The sequence below is a fragment of the Phyllopteryx taeniolatus genome, chromosome 6, assembly GCF_024500385.1.
Source record: "Phyllopteryx taeniolatus isolate TA_2022b chromosome 6, UOR_Ptae_1.2, whole genome shotgun sequence".
Classification (NCBI taxonomy): Eukaryota; Metazoa; Chordata; class Actinopteri; order Syngnathiformes; family Syngnathidae; genus Phyllopteryx; species Phyllopteryx taeniolatus.
In genome coordinates this window covers 8401375-8419862 of record NC_084507.1, presented here as the reverse complement: position 1 = coordinate 8419862, position 18488 = coordinate 8401375, and the positions used below count along the sequence as shown (strand labels likewise).

The 18488-nt window shown below is 40.9% G+C and overlaps 1 protein-coding gene and 1 long non-coding RNA gene across 8 annotated transcripts; one reads left to right on the top strand and one right to left on the bottom strand.

Annotated features, from left to right (window-relative positions):
• Positions 1–4661: 4661 nt before the first annotated feature.
• sult2st3 (sulfotransferase family 2, cytosolic sulfotransferase 3) lies at positions 4662–17581 on the bottom strand. Of its 7 annotated transcripts, none has more exons than XM_061776467.1 (7): positions 16380–16778; positions 15415–15623; positions 15103–15325; positions 14208–14302; positions 13953–14133; positions 13007–13185; positions 4662–6935 (listed from the first exon to the last, which is right to left on the bottom strand). In XM_061776467.1, the coding sequence occupies exons 1-6, from the start codon at positions 16519–16521 to the stop codon at positions 13034–13036; spliced, it is 1002 nt and encodes a 333-aa protein (XP_061632451.1). In that variant the 5' UTR covers positions 16522–16778; the 3' UTR covers positions 4662–6935; positions 13007–13033. The 7 variants fall into 7 exon arrangements, with proteins under 7 accessions (XP_061632451.1, XP_061632452.1, XP_061632456.1 ...); XM_061776468.1 differs by lacking the exon at positions 4662–6935 and adding an exon at positions 8775–9221; XM_061776472.1 differs by lacking the exons at positions 4662–6935; positions 16380–16778 and adding an exon at positions 17413–17581 and having other exon boundaries at positions 10323–13185; positions 15199–15325.
• On the top strand, positions 13370–16353 carry LOC133479449 (uncharacterized). Its single transcript, XR_009788950.1, has 4 exons — positions 13370–13637; positions 14086–14140; positions 15212–15337; positions 15529–16353. It is a non-coding gene; the product is annotated as an uncharacterized LOC133479449 (long non-coding RNA).
• Positions 17582–18488: the final 907 nt, after the last annotated feature.

Here is an 18488-nt window from a genome sequence, read left to right as displayed (position 1 = left end):
ATTGATAGCCTATCAGTATCTTCACGCTAGACTCCAATCCTCTAATCAAAACATAAATAGTCCATTGGGGGTACCTATCAGGTTGACTATCAGGAGGTGCTATTATGGGTCATTATATTGGCGTGTGCTCAAAATTAGGGCCATTAACATGGGTGGGCACCCACTGACCACCACTCTTTTTAGGTGCGACTTTTACATCATTCCACTGTAAATTGTTGTGATAGAGGAAAGCACAAGTGTAGAACTAATAATCGTTGCACAGATGAAATGCCAAAGAGTAAAATGAACTGAGGAATGCTGGTTAATAATATATCATGGCATACCATAGCACTGCAGATACCCTGCAAATTTGCCCCGTGGGGGCTGTGAATAATAATAAATAATAACTTTATCTTATGTAGCGCCTTTCATGAAACCCAAGGACGCTTTACATCAACAAAAGGCAATCATAACAAGTAGACGAGAAAGACACAATCAAGAAACAGTCAACAGACAACAACAAACAGAACAGCCAAACTAGGTTGGGTGAAAAAGTGTCATTTGTGTGCAGATTTGAAACTGCCCAATGTTGGTGGTGGTGCCTGCCTGCCAAATCTCCATGGGAAGAAAGTTCCACGGGGTAGGTGCTGCGACGCTGGAGGCGTGAGCCTTAAGAGACTTCCCGTTAGAGCAACTTAGTAAGTGATTTAAGGCAATGATGCAAACAGTAATTAGGAGGATTGAACCACAAAAAGGCAGATGTTAAAACAATGTATCCTGAGACTTAAGAAAAGGAAATTAAAAAACAATTTATTTAAACTTTGCCTTTTTTAATGGGAAAACAGATCTTTTTTTAATTCCTTCAGTGAGTGAAGACGCACTTCAGAGCGAGTGGAAGACTTGTTTCAGAAAAACAGTTTGGGGCTGTAGACACGACAGGAGTTACATGAGATTTTAAATGGCAAAATGAAAAGCAGTACAATGCATGGTTCACAGTGATTGGTGAATTGCCTGTGGCATTTGATGTTCTGTATGTGAAGGTTCACTGCCCAACACTCCATTAAACCATAACATTTTTGTTCTTCGCTACTTTCGAGAGAAGCATTTTTTTCGAATCTCACGAAGCTACAGTACAGTATATTGTACAGTGTGATTACATCGGTTAAGGATTATATCTCAATTTAAAGCAATAACCCTATTGATCTTGGATGATAGCTGTGCTAATATTAGCCACCTCTTTACCGGTCTCAAGGTTTTGCCATTAATCCATCCATTTTCTATTGCATATATTAAACTTTATTTTGGGACCGTTCCATCCCAGTCCATAAGACGGGGTAAACGCAACAACACCTGAAAGTCTGTAATAGGGCGTATCAAAACTTGGAGGAGGTCCATAGAAGGACGGGAAGCATATGTATTCCCCGCCATCTCAAACTCACCGCCTACAACTCCTCTAAAGCTAAGCCATGTGTTAAATGTACCTACAATGGCCAGCGTGACATGCCGATTCATGTTGAATGTGTGTGTATGTGTGCATGCATGTGTGTGTACGTGCACGAGAGAAAGTGTGTGAGAGAGAGTGTGCGAATAAGCAGACTGTACGTGAATAAAGGGCTATTTGGAATGTTTTGGTACAAGAAATGGATTAGAAAGTCTGAGTTGTTGACAGAAATGCTCCTGCATTTATTGAGCGGCGGTATGTGCCCCACCCTTACCACCCCACAGATGCCAACTCTGTAGCCAGGTCCAGCAGGGAAGCGTCATTTGACTCTGCTGGGTCCATTTTCCATCCGTAGAAAGCTGTGAGAAACGTGAGGGACCCCATCATAACGTGACAGCCCAGAAGAGAATGTACTGGTATCTGTGGTAAACCGTGACCCTCTGGTCTATCACGAATACCTTGATAAACTGTGAGAAAACTTAGCAAGACTTGAACATGGAGAAAAAAAATGCACAAAAGAGCCTACGGCGCATTACGGTTCAGGTGGCTGCCAGAAACATAGCTTAAAACATAGCCTCAGGTATCATATCAATGCATGTTTTTTGTCAATTTTGTCTACTGGGGAATGCATTAGTTGTATATGAGAACCCCTTTGAGAGATTCTCAACTGGGTGTTCGAAGACACGTATATATCTAATGCATTGTACTATGTCAGTTTTGACTGACTTCCAGTTATGACGGAATACAATAAATGCAATCTACTATGTATACACTGTTGTACAAACAATTATGTAATGTATGTACACTTTTTTTTTAACATGCACTTTATCACAACACTGACAAACAGTATACACAAACACTGCTATATTACGCACAGACACAGAAAAACAATGAGAAGATAATGAAGACATGATGGCGAGACAGTAGGAAGTAGAAGGAGAGGCACACACAAAATCTTGTGATGGGACGAGGCACACCTCCCACGCTCCTCTCAGTGAACTCACATCTGTTGGTGTGTGTGTGTGTGTGTGTGTGTGTGTGTGTGTGTGTGTGTGTCTATGCGTCTACAGTCAGTCAGTTGATGTTGCCGGATATAAATGTACAGATGGAAATGAATATGAAATTGTTCATAAGGATTTACCTTCATTTGCACTTGAATTGTTTAAAACAAAAGTAGGAAAACTGGCCTTAATATGGAGAAGGCAGGTCCTCACACTTTATTACTGTAACATCAGGAAGCAGGAAGGATGTCGAGCTGTGTGTGTGATTGGTATGTTGTGTAAAATGCCCAGACCAGTAGCCATCAATCTACTTTGCTTGACATTATATACCATGTATGTAAAAGCAGAAAATGGTCTCAGTGGTACTCTTGGGTCCATTCAGAAATTCACTCCAAGCCCACTCTCTACACTCTGCAACGTTCGGAAACTCAGAGCGTTGTTGGAGTGGTGCCTTTCGGTTATTCAGAGCGGTGCACTCTGGGAGTCTCCTCAGTCAAAGCGGCGGGAGTGTCCGGCAGGACGGGATTTGTAAGGGCAGAACTGACACATTCAATATGGCGGACGCACTGATGTATCCCCGCCAAAGGCCAACACGCTCTTTCGAAAAATTCATACAAAATGGATTGTGCTCTGTCTCTCTGAAAACTGCAAACTGACGCTACATTCGGAAATTCCATCTGACGCTTTCACTGCGCTCTGAGAGTGTATATAGTCCTACATAGTACTGGGTCGCGATTGGCTGGCAACCAGTTCAGGGTGTACCCTGCCTCCTGCCCGAAGATAGCTGGGATAGGCTCCAGCACTCTCGTGACCCTTGTGAAGATAAGCGGCTCGGAAAATGGATGAATCGATAGTATTGGCTCCCTGTTAAACGTGTTAAAAAGCTGAATATAACACGTTGCACACTGCAGTGTTGCGATCCCTTTGTCTTTAAAAAAGTAAAAAACGAGTACCAGCACTAAACTGTTGAATATACTCACTACACAACCCCAGATTATCACGCATTTAAAGAATGAGGTTATTTTTCCGTCAGATGACGTCCCAGTAGGTTGAAATAAATTGACACCGGAAACTCATTTCCAACCTAACCTTTCCACTGGAAATGCTCAATGTGTTGTCCTGCATATGATCCATTGGTAGATGGGGCAGATACCTGTACAATTAAGGCCTGAGAACTCTGCCTGGCAACAAATGCTAGTGAAATGTGATGTGACCAAGAAGAACAATCCAAGCAAAGTAATAATTTGTCTATGTTGACAAATAGACAAATAGTGGTTGGCACTGAACACATGCACATACAAAAACATCACTGCCTCCACGTTTAAGAAAGAAATTAAAACTGTTTTTTTCCCCATGCATCGAGCTATATAGTTTATAATGGTGGTGGTTGGAAAATCATGTCTTACTGGAATAGAACTACCGTAGTCTGAACTGTAAACAAAAGTGATTCACTCCTTTTCCTCATTGTCTCTGCTGTTATCACTGTGAAAGTGACGGCAACACTGCTCGCTATATTTATCCGCATTATGTTTATACATAGTGAAGACAGAGCCGTCGGGAAGTCATTTAAGCCTTTGTTTACCACAACCATTGTGTCACTAATATACAAAAGCTGTAGTGTACTGTACTTTCTCCTTGAACTTCATGTGCATATACAGTACGCATGTTTCCGTCGTCAACTCAGGCACTGTCCAAGGTTTCGACAGATCCTGAGTAAATGCACTAAATAATGGAATTAATCAGGATTCTTCCTGTTCTGGGGTTCTGACCTGATGACATAAAAGGTACAAATTTAGGAGTGACATCAGCTTGGTAGTACACAAAGAGAGGATTTTCCAGTAAAAGACATATCACTCATCATCCAGCTTGGCTGTTAAAACAATCTTGACTGCTGCCTTTAATTCTCTCACCAGAGCCTTAATGTGAACAGCCACAACATCGAACCCCACGCTGCCAGGGCCAGTTCCAGATGTGCAGTACTGTGATATCCATCCTTTGTTGGAACAAAATGGTCACATACTGTAATTGGCCAGCAGTGTGATTTTCTTATACACCGTGTAATGGTATTTAAAATGTGTGTATTCTATTCTATTCTATTCTATTCTATTCCAAGATGAGTTTTGAATGCTGAATGGAAACTTATCAACTTCGTTGCTGTGAAACAGGAACTAACACACAAACAAATAACATTTCAATTGAATGGGGAGCTGTTTGTTTGCCACAACGTTTATTTTGCAGGCCTTCATATGTGAATGAGTCCATGTCCAAACATTGCAGTGAAGGATGTCATCCTCCAAACATGGGCAGCAAACATTATAGTAAGAGACACAGGAGAAAAGAGATACACGTAAAACAAAAATAAAGAAATAGAGAAAACAATGAACAACTTTCATTAATAGTAATTAGGATAGTGTTTTCTAAATCATTAATTTTTTAATCTTTTTCTTCTTTTGAGCAGTTGGTGATTGTATAAATATTATTTCACAATTTGCGAATCCATGCATGGATGAACTCAAAGCCATTTAAAGATGTTTAGTCAATTCAGTCCACAGCAGCTACATTTGGACCATATTTACTCGCTCTTCGGTGACATGTGAGTTGCTTTATCAACAACCCTACCAGATGTTGATACAAATGGAGCATAAATACAATCACAGTAGATGCAAAGAGTGGAGAGGAGCATCCTCCGTGCGCCCGCCTGTCTGCCTGCTGAGTGAATGCTACGTGACTGTTGTGTCTGAGTTCCATTCAGGGATTTTGTTTGTTTTTTGTTAGGATCTCTTTTGGGCCTCCCAGACTACATCCTCAAATGCTTTCAAGCACATATTCATTCTATTATCCCCGTGCCAATTCCCCCCAAACCAACCCACTCCGTCACCTGCTCCAAGAGAGGCACCGTACGTAGTTAAATGCATGCAGGAATCCAGGAAGAGAGATGTGCTGCTGAAACAACGGAGACATTACTATTGCAGCCAGGAGCCTCTGTGCAGATAAAGCAATGGCACATTATCTTATCCTTTTCAATAAAAGCCAGTATAGACTAAGTTTTAATCTGAGAAACCATTGTGACAATTTCTAGAAACCCAAATGAATGTACAGTACTTTATGATTGCATTCATGAGGCAGTGTATGTATGTTCTCATATGATACTTGGGGCCTCTGTCTAGTCCCTCTTCCCAACTGTGCACCTCTCCGCCTCCCTTGCTGTCTGTCTGACTGTATCCCTACGTGACCGGCCAGGGTCTGTCAGGGCCAATAGAGGCTGCCACGGCGCAGATAACACTAACTAACTTCCTGCTATTACTGCTAATTGCCCCACAGCCCGGAACTCAGCAGACACCCTGGGTGGGTCGTGACGTGTGTGTGTGTGTGTGTGTGTGTGTGTGTGTGTGTGTGTGTGTGTGTGTGTGAGAGAGCGAGAGAGAGAGAGAGAGAGAAATGTTATTCATAAGCCTACAAATGAAATCAGTTGTCCAAGGTTGTTCTTATTGGAAAAATCTTCATCCATTCATCCATTTTCTATACCGCTTATCCTTATATGGTCGCAGGTGACTTCAGGCGAGAGGTGGGATAAAGTGATGATCATAATGTAAAACTATAAGAATAAAAATGTAGAACATTTTTAAAAATATTCTTTAGGATAGGGAAATTGCTCTTTTAATGATCTGTCACTTTCTGAATTAAGTTGTTATTTTATTCAGATTCTTTCTCAACACAGGCATCGCCAATATTTCAAATTTATAGTAACTGGGGCATAAATGACCAGGATCCTTTACATTGGTACAACAGATTTAGTTACCTTAAATAGTTTTCAGATCAAGGATATTAATAATTAAAAAACAAAACAATGAAAATGTCGAAAGAAAATTCTCACAGTCTTTTGCAACTTTCTTGTAAACAATACTCCTCCTAACTCTTTAATTTAACTCACAATGTGGCTTGCGTATGAATAATTCTGGGCATGACTGTAGGGAAAAAGAAATTTGTCGATGGCCAAAATTTTCTACTCAGACAATAACCAATACCAATGAAAGATAGTGGTAGCATCATGCTGTGGGCCAATCAAAACCTTAATTTAATCAGAAAATAAAAACCAATTGTCTCTTTTTCCAGGATGCTCTACTGATCTGGTCAAGAAGGTAAAGCACATTTCACATCATAATAAAATTTATACATAAAAGAACACAGTATACATAAAAGTATACATAAAAGAACAGTACATGCAAACAGAAAACTACCGTTGATAGACTACCTGGAATGCAGAGCAGTAAATACTGATCAAATGTACAAAATGCAAGCGCAACAAAATAACAGGTCACTGATGGTGTATTGATACAGTCGCCTGACTTTGGGACGTGCAGTGTGGGTTCAGTTCCCACTCAGGGACGGTGTGAATGTGAGTGTGAATTGTTCTTCGCGTCTACATGTGCCCTGCGACTGACTGGCGACCAGTTCAGGGTGTAGTCTGCCTTTCGCCCGAAGTCAGGTGGGATAGGCTCCAGTGCCCCGTGACCCTGAACAGGATAATCGAAGTTGAGAATGGATGGATGGAACAAAACAACAGCAGTCTAGCATACCCAGCATATATTCACATCACAATTAGGAAGATCAACAAAGAGCACGAACAACTGGTATCAAGAAATTCAGCAGCTTTTCACTGAAAACAATACAAAGAGACCAACGAGGCTAGTTTGAGTCAACTCTGAAGGTCATTCCAGGACCTAGGGCCCAAATAAAATTAGCTTCTCTTTCTGGCCTCTACAACCCACCCAGGTGCTGGATCTGATATTCATGGAATTTTGGATCATCACAAACTTAAAACAGATATAAAATGGAACCTTACTGTATATATGAAAGTACAACAAAGCAGTGAGAACTAAAGTGATGTTTGACAGTACCTCTGATTTGCTCAAGTTGACAGATCAGAATTGTACTGGTCCAACATGACAGTTTGAGCAAGAGTGGTTGTTAAGTTGTTGCAGCCTAACATTGTATTCAAATGAATGGACGATGAAGAATAGGAGTCTACTTAGCCCAGCGCGGCATATTTAATAGGAACTGTGGTCACATCAGCCTCACAGACCCAACAGCATTCAAAGAAGAAAGCTGCAAAGAACTTTCTTGACACACAAGAAGGAAGCAAACATAAAAGGTATAATGAGTAGGCGTGCGTCCTGGCGCCTCACTGTGGCACAAGGATAATACTGCACATCAACTGAGGCCCTTGATGCAGTGGCTCTCAACAGGGATGTCCCTTCTGTTCTATATCATACATGAAGCGGGGGGGGGGGGGGGGGGGGGGGGGGGGTGTACGTGTGTTGTACACATTCCATATTATCACTGGGCATTTGCCATCCACAGAATTCTATATGACCCTGGGGAGGGCACACGGCAGTCTGCACATATCTAACAAAGGCATCAAAGAAGCATGGGCAATTTAGCAGATGACTGCGACAATGAGGCTAAAACCTTTTTCACAGAAAGTCGGTGAATGACGCCATTTCCCACAAGACAGGATGTCTTTAATTGTGGAATGAATCCAACTTTGACCATTCAGCCATCATTTTCTTTACTGTTTATCCTGTTTAGGGTGAACTGGAGTTTATCCCAGCTGAGAGGTAGATTACACCCAGGACTGATCAGCTGTCAATTAAAGGACTAAAGACATCACTACTCACACTCACATTCACTCCTATGAGCAATTCAGAGTTTTGAATGAAACTACCGGCCAGGATTTTGGGCTGCGAATAACAATATGTGATGTAACAAAAACTAGGGTTAACTGGTTATTAAACATTGTTCAAATCCTGGAAAAGATAGTCAGCAAATGGCATCATTTTTAAAAAAAAATCCCATAGAAACCTGTTGTAAACAGTGTAACTGATCAAAACATTTTGCTGGCCTAAAGTAAACTTTTGAACATCAGATAAATGCGAGCATGTCTCCGGACAGACTCAAAAGGACTCTGCTGGCTGAATGATCTTTGCAGCGTGCGGTTGTGTGTCTTAATGAGAGAAGGCTTCAAAGAAGGCAAGCATCCTGTGGGCAGCCCAGGGCAGGACCAGTGGGTGCAAGGCAGTGGCAAAGTGGGTGTCCTAGAGCAGGCACCATGACGTCTGCAACATACACATACACTCTCACGCACACAAGTATCCACACACTCTCTCTCTCTCTCACACACACACTGATAAATAGTCCACCATGTAATTGAATGTAATGATGTAGTGTCAGGACTCAGGGGACATAGAAGACTATAACACTCACATGTACACACACGCATGCGCGCACACACAATTGCAATTTAAACTGAGACTCAGCCACCAGTTTAAAATTTGTATTTCCAATCCGTGACACAAAAGGCAAAGATCAAATTTATTTACTTGAATCAGAATAATATAAGGTCATCATAGTTTTCTAACTTCGGAAAGAGGACTGCTTTCTGATTAATACGCATTATTGACATACTGTAAGTATTGGGGCGGCACAGTGGCCGACTGGTTAGCACATCTCCCTCACAGTTCTGAGGACCCGGGTTCATAGCCGGCTCTGCCTGTGTGGAGTTTGCACGTTCTCCCCGTGCCTGCATGGGTTTTCTCCAGGTACTCCGGTTTCCTCCCACATCCCAAAAACATGCACGGTAGGTTATTTGATGACTTTAGCGTGCCTGTAGGTGTGACTGTGAGTGCAAATGGTTGTTTGTTCATACTGTATGTGCCCTGCGATTGGCTGGCGAACAGTTCAGGGTGTATCCCGCCTCTCGCCTGAAGATAGCTGGGATAGGCTCCAGCACTCCCGCGACCCTAGTGAGGAGAAGCGGCTCAGAAAATGGATGAATGGATCGAAGTATTGGAACATACCTCTCTGCTGAAGTTGGACTATACAGTAAATCCCTCAGTTCCCTTGACCTCATCTAAAAGACATTTTTGACAATTCTTTACTTCCTACTTAGGAACAGTTTTGAGAAAGCTCTTTTTTTGCTCCAGTGCACAAAGATGTTATATATGTAGATGTGCTTGGATGAGTTTGGTGTGGAACAACTGTGAGCCCTAACTTTTACTCCATCAAGCACCTGACAAACTAGAACAGAGATTTTGAGCCAGGTCTAAACTCACGCCTTCCCAGAAGAGGGGATCTGTTGTAGTTGCAAAAGGGATACCAGTATACTGTGACGTTCACTTTCCATAGAGTTAAGCTGTAGCATCATCACTCATGTAATGCAGTATTTCATCGATTAATGATTAATTAATGATGATGATTAATGATGATTAATTTACTTTTTTATTATTATCATTATTGACAAATTGCATGTTTTAACACTTTTGTCATAGCCGATGAAGCTTTAAATTGTGGTTTGGTAATGAAAATTTGACAATTACATTCATGAATTAAATTAATTCATTTTCAACAACTTAGCCTGTTCAGGTTGTTTACATGCTGGATACAGTTTATCCCAGATGACATGGGTGCACGCTGGACTGGTCATCAGTCGACAAGCACTGCCAGTTTTAGGGCTTGTTAAAAAAATAATAATAATTAATTAATAACTCACATTAGGCCCATCCAAGTCCATACTGTAAATAGAAAATATTATATTCCAACTGACCTTGTCAGTCAGTCAGAATTATATTGGGATTCCTTAGTATGGCATAATAATATGTCCCCCTCATAAAATACAGTATAGCAGAACAATACTGTATATTGATATCGTGTGTGTGTGTGTGTGGTGTCACCCGAGCTCTCGACGACAGTAAAAATCTGCTGCCACCTATCGGTTAAGTAGGCAAATATGACAAGTTCTTTCTTAGCATGTCTGCGCTTGACTGCTACAGTTCGACAGATGAATGCACTCACTTGTTAAATTACACAGGGATGCTAAAGTATTACAATGTCCACAAAAGCCCTGCAGTGAATACATTCAGGTTGTATTTATTTGTTTGTTTGATGTATTCTGTCACTTTGGCATACATGACTGTGAGGCTAAATAAAAAGTTAAACCAATGAGTTCCAAAAATATTTTTATAAAACAAAGGAATCCTTTAGCATTCCAAAAAACATTAGCGTGCAATAAATCCATTAGCAAAGCAATCTTTAACAAAAAAAAAAAAGAATTTATTTTAGTACCATCATATATACTCTAAAAGGTAAATGGAAAATGAAATTACAAGCATTTGATCATCCCATTTGTAACTAGGTAAATAAGGCACCCAAGTAGTGATTGAAAATAAAATGATTGTGGTAAGTAATGCATTTCAATATCATGCAAGCTAAGAACCAATATACTCATGAGGTTCAAAACATATGCAGTGATTATAAGAATTATGCTTGTTAGTATGGCAGTAGCTATACATGATGTTTTTTAAGTAACACATGCATGGCCCGTTATTTTAATATACAGTGGAACCTTGACTAATAGGGGCGGGGGTCGTCCGATATAGCCGATTGTCCGTTACATTGAAGCACTTATTTTATGGCCATATGCATGCATATTACTGTATAGTACAAAATTATTGTTTTGTAGATTTTTTTTCGTGGCCTAAAACATCTAGTACAGTACAACGTTATTGTAAATAAATATTTGTAAAAAAGCTTTAAAATGTTTGAAAGTTTCAAATTTTACCATGCCTCGTCATGGTGACATTGTTGACATACAGTACTCATCATAGGCGAGTCGCTTTCATGAGCCGCGGGGAATTTGTGTGCTTCCTAATTCCGTTTGCTTTTAACAAAAAAAAACGATTTAAAAGAAACTGTTACTGTACCAAAAATAGCTTGTTCCAGACTCCAAAGACGTGTCTTGTACTCCTCACAGTTAACGCTGCAGCCATGATGCTCTCTCTCTGCTCTACTGTATGTACAATGGACAATAGCTTTACCATTGTCACATGGCCACAACGTCAATGCCCCACTCTCAATAACAGGAGGATCGAGTATAATTCATTTAGCCGTGACCCGGAAATACACCAGTCGCCATTCTCTGCCTGCATTACACCACAGCGCCAGTAAACAACAGCGGAAAATTATGGAACTACCAGACTTGGCAACGGCATTTTAAGTGACAAATGTAAACTATTTTTGGACACCTTGCTCAGTGCCGACGGTCCGTTTTATCTGATATCAGTTATATCGGGGTACGTTTTATCGAGGTTCCAATGTATAGGTATTGTATTGGATCTCATTTGATTAGGTGCACCTAATAAAGAGGCCAGTTAGTGTACAGTAACTATATTGATAATGAAGCCTGCCATGGCCCATGTGAAGCACTAAACCTGCATAGTATACGTCCCAACATCGTACTAAATTCAGGTAGTGGGGACAATGCTAACTAGATTAGTCAACAGGGGAAAGGCAGGTTAAGTCTTGTGTATAATACAACACCAATTCCAATGAAGTTGGGACGTTGTCTTAAACATAAATCAAAACAGAATACAATGATTAGAAAATCATGTTCAACCTATATTTAATTGAATACGCTACAAAGACAAGATATTTAATGTTCAAACTGATCAACTTCACTGTTTTTAGCAAATAATCATTAATTTAGAATTTTATGGCTGCAACACATTCCCAAAAATCTGGGAGAGGGTCATGTTTACCACTGTGTTACATCACCTTTTCTTTTAACAACAATCAATAAACATTTGGGAACTGAGGACACTAATTTTTGAAGCTTTGTAGGTGGAATTATTTCCCATTCTTGCTTGATGTACAGCTTCAGCTGGTCAACAGTCCGGGGTCTCCGTTGTCGTATTTTACGCTTCATAATGCGCACATATTTTCAATGGGAGACAGGTCTGGACTGCAGGCAGGCCAGTCTAGTACCCGCAATCTTTTACGCTGTTGTAACACGTGCAGAATGTGGTTTGGCATTGTCTTGCTGAAATAAGCAGGGGCGTGCATTACAAAGACGTTGCTTGGATGGCAGCATATGTTTCTCCAAAACCTGTATGTACTTTTCAGCATTAATGGTGCCTTCACAGATGTCTAAGTTACCCATGCCATTGGCACTAACACAGCCCCAAACCATCACAGATGCTGGCTTTTGAACTTTGCGTCCATAACAGTCCGGATGGTTCAATTTGAAATGTGGACTCGTCGGACCACAGAACACTTTTCCACTTTGCATCAGTCCATCTTAGATGAGCTCGGGCCCAGAGAAGCCGGCGGCGTTTCTGGGTGTTGTTGATAAATGGCTTTTGCTTTGCATAGTCGAGTTTCAAGTTGCACTCACGGATGTAGCGCCGAACTGTATTTACTGACATTGGTTTTCTAAAGTGTTCCTGAGCCCATGTGGTAATATCCTTTACACATTGATGTCGGTTTTTGATGCAATGCAGTGAGCATTCCTCAACTTTCTCAGTCTTTTTTGCCACCTGTCCCAGCTTCTTTGGAACGTGTTGCAGCCATAAAATTCTAAGTTAATGATTATTTGCTAAAAACAATCACATTTGTCAGTTTGTCTTTTTAGTGTATTCCATTAAATATAGGTTGAACATGACTTGCAAATCATTGTATTCTGTTTTTATTAATGTTTAACACAACGTCCCAACTTCATTGGAATTGGGGTTTTATTTGAGTATGAACTAACCTAACTCTGAAACCTCAGCTGTGGCATTTAAACTTGTGCAAGCACATTTGCTACATCCGTTGCGCCATCCAGGCTCCATGGCAGAGTGAAGCGCTCGCCCTCCAGCTCCTTGTAAATGACAGAGGAGAAGTGGACCAGTTGCTCGGAGCTAAAATGTTTTCTCCAGTCTCCAACAACACCTAACACACACACAAAACAGAAAGAAATCCAGTCAGACAAAATATACAAAATATTTCGCAAGCAGTTGCTTCTCTGCATGAGGGGCTGTTTGACTATATTAGGGCTGCCAAGATTAGTCACGACGTTGACGATCAAAATAATCGACAATGAATGTATTCGTCAAAATCGTCATTTATTTTTATTTTTAATCTTTGATTTTCTCACAAAAGCGTTTGAATCCTCCCAATGCTCGCTGCGCTTCCCTGTTGTCTGCTTGCGGCGTGACGCACATGCGAAGTAGTTGTCTACTGGGTTAGCCGTGCTGTACCCAGAAAAATTACAGTGACCTGCGTAGTAGGAGCGCTTGAAAGCATTTAAGCCCAAATACTGTAGAGGAATGCAATTCAAAACATGAGACCGAACGGGCCTGTCGTGGCAGCACAACAGTGATACAGGGGCATCTAAAAAGGAAGTACGTTGTTATTATTATGGTAAGCTGTTCGCTGCTAACATTAGCTAATTGCTTAACACGATAAGCATTAACATTAGTTCAAAGCTAACGAGGACATTTTCTTTAGCCTTAACACAGAGGTTATGTATTTGCTATAACTGCTACAACCACATATATGAACATTAGATGAGTACGCGATAGCAGGCCGGCTAAGCGACGTGCCTATGTAGCGGCCATGTTAGTGGGGGCAATATTCCTATCAAAAGCAATGCATGTAAATTGACAACATACGTAAATGACCAGCTGTAACCAGAGAAAAGAGAAGTGCTGCCTCACCTTTCCTAAGGAACTGAGACTTGTCAGAGTCCATGTATATTTTGGGGACCAAACTGAAGTTAGACATGATGTTGGCCTGCATGGATTTGAAAGAACAGTGGTAGGCTATTTTCTCAATGATTTTGTCACTCAGGTTCTTCCCCAGGAAATCGGAAATAAGACGCACAGCTGAAGGAAGGTCCTGCAAGGTATGAGCGTTTCTCAATGAATCCTCTAAGTGTGTGTGTAGCATAGAATCTTTTTTTTTTTTTTTACCTGAATCATTTGCTCATATGTGATATACATGATTCGGTCTCCCAGCTCTGTGTGCCTCCAACTCTTGACATGGTCGGTCCATTTGCCAAACATCACTGCAGACAGATGACAAAGAATGCTTTGGTCAAAATAGTATAATTAATAGTACATTATAAGAATAAGTATAATAGTATTAGTTGTAATATAATTCAAAATCAATGTTCATATGTGGGGTGGGGGTGCAGAAGATAAATTTTGGTCCGTGTAAAAGATTAATTAATCAGTGAACGCCATCATGCACTGTCGCTGACGTTTTGTTGATAATGGAATAATTAGTGTACTATTTAGTTTTCCACCATGAGTCAAAGGCGTATCTCAGATGACTTCACTCGCATTCTGACCAAGGACGAGAACTCAGCTCAAGTGACAATAATCATGTGGAAGGTAAAACTATGCCATCTACAAGGGAAAGTGATAAAATTAACTCTAGATTTTGCTCCAGAAGTAGAAAACAGGTAAATATGATCATCAATGATAAAAGTAGATTAGACCTAGCTAGAATAACAAATAAGGAGCCCATATTCTCTTACAATTATATAAATGTTAAAATTGGGGGAAAAAAAGCAATGGGTGCTGGATGGTAAAAGTGCAGGAGGTGGCCCTCTGAAAAGGTGGGGGGGACATGTCCGCCTATCGTGAAGGTGAAAGTACATGTCTTATGATAGCTCCTAACATTACACCCCATTTCCTAGAAATCCGATCTCATCCATTGTATGGGGGCTTAATACAGTACTGGCATCAATGTGTGAAGTAATTAAATGAATGAAAACACCATCGAGTCATTTAAATTACATTTCTGGACATATGGTAATGTATTCTCTCTCATGCAAATTACCCACTGTTCGCCCAGCCCCACCTATTCTCAGGGGGACAACAGCCTTTCCTACCATGACAACAAGGCATGGAGTGACGGCAAGCCCACATAAGGAAAGAAACTTTTTCAAACTAAAACCTCTGCCTTCCAGGAATTTGTCCATAAATTCATCCCAGGTTCCAGGGTCTTCAAGGAAAGTGGCCATCTGGTGGAAGTAATAGGAAGACACAATGACATCCTTGGGGTTCCTCATTACATAGATCACCTGAGGATGGAGGTAAAAGAAGTCAAATGCAGGATGACTTTGAATTTACTCAAGAGAGCGAGAGTTCTGTTTTTGGAAGCACAATTAACCTTGGCTTTTGAGTAGACGAAGGACTGTGGCATGAGTTGATAAGGAAAATGTGTGACCAGCGCTCGTGGAGAAGACAATTGATCCACAACTACTTTTAATCTTTTCTCCTCCAGCCAGGGAACTCTATCCCAGTTGGGAATGGTTTGAATGGGCGTCAAGTCCCCCCCACTCAGCACCAGCGGGAGGAGCTCTTGCATCCAGATTGTACCTGCAGAGGAGAGCATTTTATATTACTATGTACATTACTGTATACACAGCGTAGGTATGCCAAAAGTTGTATAAATCTTGTTGTTGTTTTTACTAAGAATGTACAAAATTAACACTTTAATAATAAGTGCTTTTCACAATTTTAGTCTAAGTCGTTTGTTCAATTACAAATCGACATTCAAGAGAAGTAATGCACAGTTCACACTCACAGAACCACACCTTTTGCTGGCAATTCACTCCACAACACCGGTAATTAGCTCCCATTCTAGTTCAGCTCATGCTTTTCATGTACGAGTTGACATAATGTACGTTTCTGACTTTCATGTTATATGTATTGTTACTATTCTTTTGAATGACGCAAAGTCAAGATTCATATAATTCCATGATTCTCTTTCGTCTGCGCAATATTGCAATGTCCACACACTTACACGCCATTTGGATAGAGAATTCGATGGTGCAACTTATTGCCATGCTTCCCCCCTTAGTGTTTATTATCAGCTCCCTGGCATAGACTGCACCATCATTCAGTACAGAAACAAAAACACCAACTTGACCAAGGTTGAGTGAACATCTGATTCATCAAAAAATAAATAAATAAATAACAAATCAAGTAGTATACTATAAATCACAGATCAAACCTATCTGGTGTCAGTGGTAGCTGATAAACACTTACATGGACTCCATATTAGCAAAAAATTATCCTACGATACATAAGGACCGCCAGAGGCAACACTGCTGGATCAACAACAACACTGACCTGACTTTGGGTACGTGACGGCAATGGCGTCATCGTCTTTAAACGTGAAGTCCTGTGCAAAAAATGTCAGGCTTTCTTGGGAGTGGGTTTCATTTGGCAGCATAACTCCATGGTACATAAAATAAAGGTCCTGTGTAAGCATTGTGTTTGTCCTTCAAGCTATCGAGGGAAGAGTCAGGCGGATCCGCTGAGACATTCACGTACACTGGAATATGTGTTTCAAATTTACGAAGTTGGAGTAACCAGAAAGATATATTCTACAGCGTCCAATCTTTCATATTTACCGTTGTGTCGGGAAAGCCCCAAAAGTTAATATCACCACCCAATGTCCAAAAGGAGACAAGAAGACGACGCCCGATTTGAAATTGGCACATTTCCGAGGGTACCGGAAGGAAGCATACCACTTCCCAACTTTCTCACTTCCACGGGACTAGTGGATATCACTTTCCAACACGTAAATAAAAACCTTACGCTTAAACTGTGCGAATTATATTTTTGTGGTGCGTCGAGCGTATCTAACATTGATAAAACAACACGTTCACCTGCCATTGAAATTCAAAGTACGGTCCAAGACGCCAAAGACTTGATGATAATGGTCACAAGGCACATCTGCCAAATGCAGGCCAGAAGTGAAGCCAATCTAAATTCTGTACAGAAAGAACGAAACCCTCACAGTACTCAAGTCAGATTCTTAAATTTAAATCAGTAGCCATCATGAAATACAATTTTAAAAGTTAAAATGTAATATTGTAATATTTAAGAAGAGCAGAGAATGAAGCGGTTTCAAATAGTGCAAATATTGTAATGCACTTACAGACCCAGTCGTAGTTTCCCCCTCAAACTGGACTATTGTATGCCACTGCTGCCCTTAATTCATCAAACCTGTACACATGAATGCCAACATCTTGGTCCAACCTGTCACTCTGAATTTTGACTATAATCATCATGTTGCATTTTGTTATATGAAGTCCCAGACTCTCAAAGGATTATACCATGTCCTTCAGACTAGACATTAAAATAAACAGCACAGTACCTGATTTGGGATATGTCACAGTAAACACGTCAGTGTCCTCCACAGCGAAGTTTTGGGCATATTCCAAGCTCTCCTCAGAGTGTGCTCCGGGTGGCAGGGCCAGGCCGTGGTACTTGATGTAGCTGGGCCAGGACATGCTGACTGGAGAACTGCAGGAGGAGGACTGATAGTCCACATGTCACGCCTCACTCTTTGAGGGAGTCAGATTAGTAGTTTGCGAGATTATAAATAAATTTCTCCTACATCAGTTGACAGGGCTGAGCCACTTTTCTCCCTTATACATTCGTCTTTACTGCCAACCATTGATTTTGCAGGGATACTGAGCTTGATGCTTCCAACTTTCTAGCGTCTTCAAGGAAAGGCACCATCTGGTGAAGTAATATGAAAATGACATCCGTGGGATTCCTCATGCATGTCATTTTTCAGGATATTTAAAGCCTTAATTTGGTAAAGTCCAATTTAAACCCAAGATCTGCAGACAGGCTACTAGTTGGTGATGGTGACCCCCTGCCACCAGGATCACACTTGTTTAATTCTCAGTGGAATGTGCATTCATCAGCCTACTAGCATTTCCCAGCATCCGTTATTCTTACATACACAAGCCACAGTGTATCAACAGAGAAAGCAATGTCTATGTGCAATTAGCGAACAGCCATGAGCATTGAGGCCTGCTCAGAATGCAAACGCTGTGGGCCCCCTGAAACACCGTGAATAGGTAGGGGGTGGGGGGTGGGAGCACAAAATGACATGCAGGGTGAGCTCAATTTGCAGAGGGGACAGATGTACAATTTGTAGTTTGAGTTCACTAGCACCACATTCTTCAGTAATTGTCTACTTCTCGATTGTTCAACAAGTCCACAAAATGAAAGTCTTATCATCACTCTCGCGTAAACAACAAACACCCCAAAAATCTTTCTGCTCCAACAGTGGACAAATATCCCTAAAAATCATGACTAATTTGAGTATTGATACTGTATATGTTGGGGGGGAAGGGGGTAATTTAAAAATGTAAATGTTGGTTTAATGCAGAGTAGTTATGATGAAAACCAGATTGCCAGACCACCATTATTTGTTGT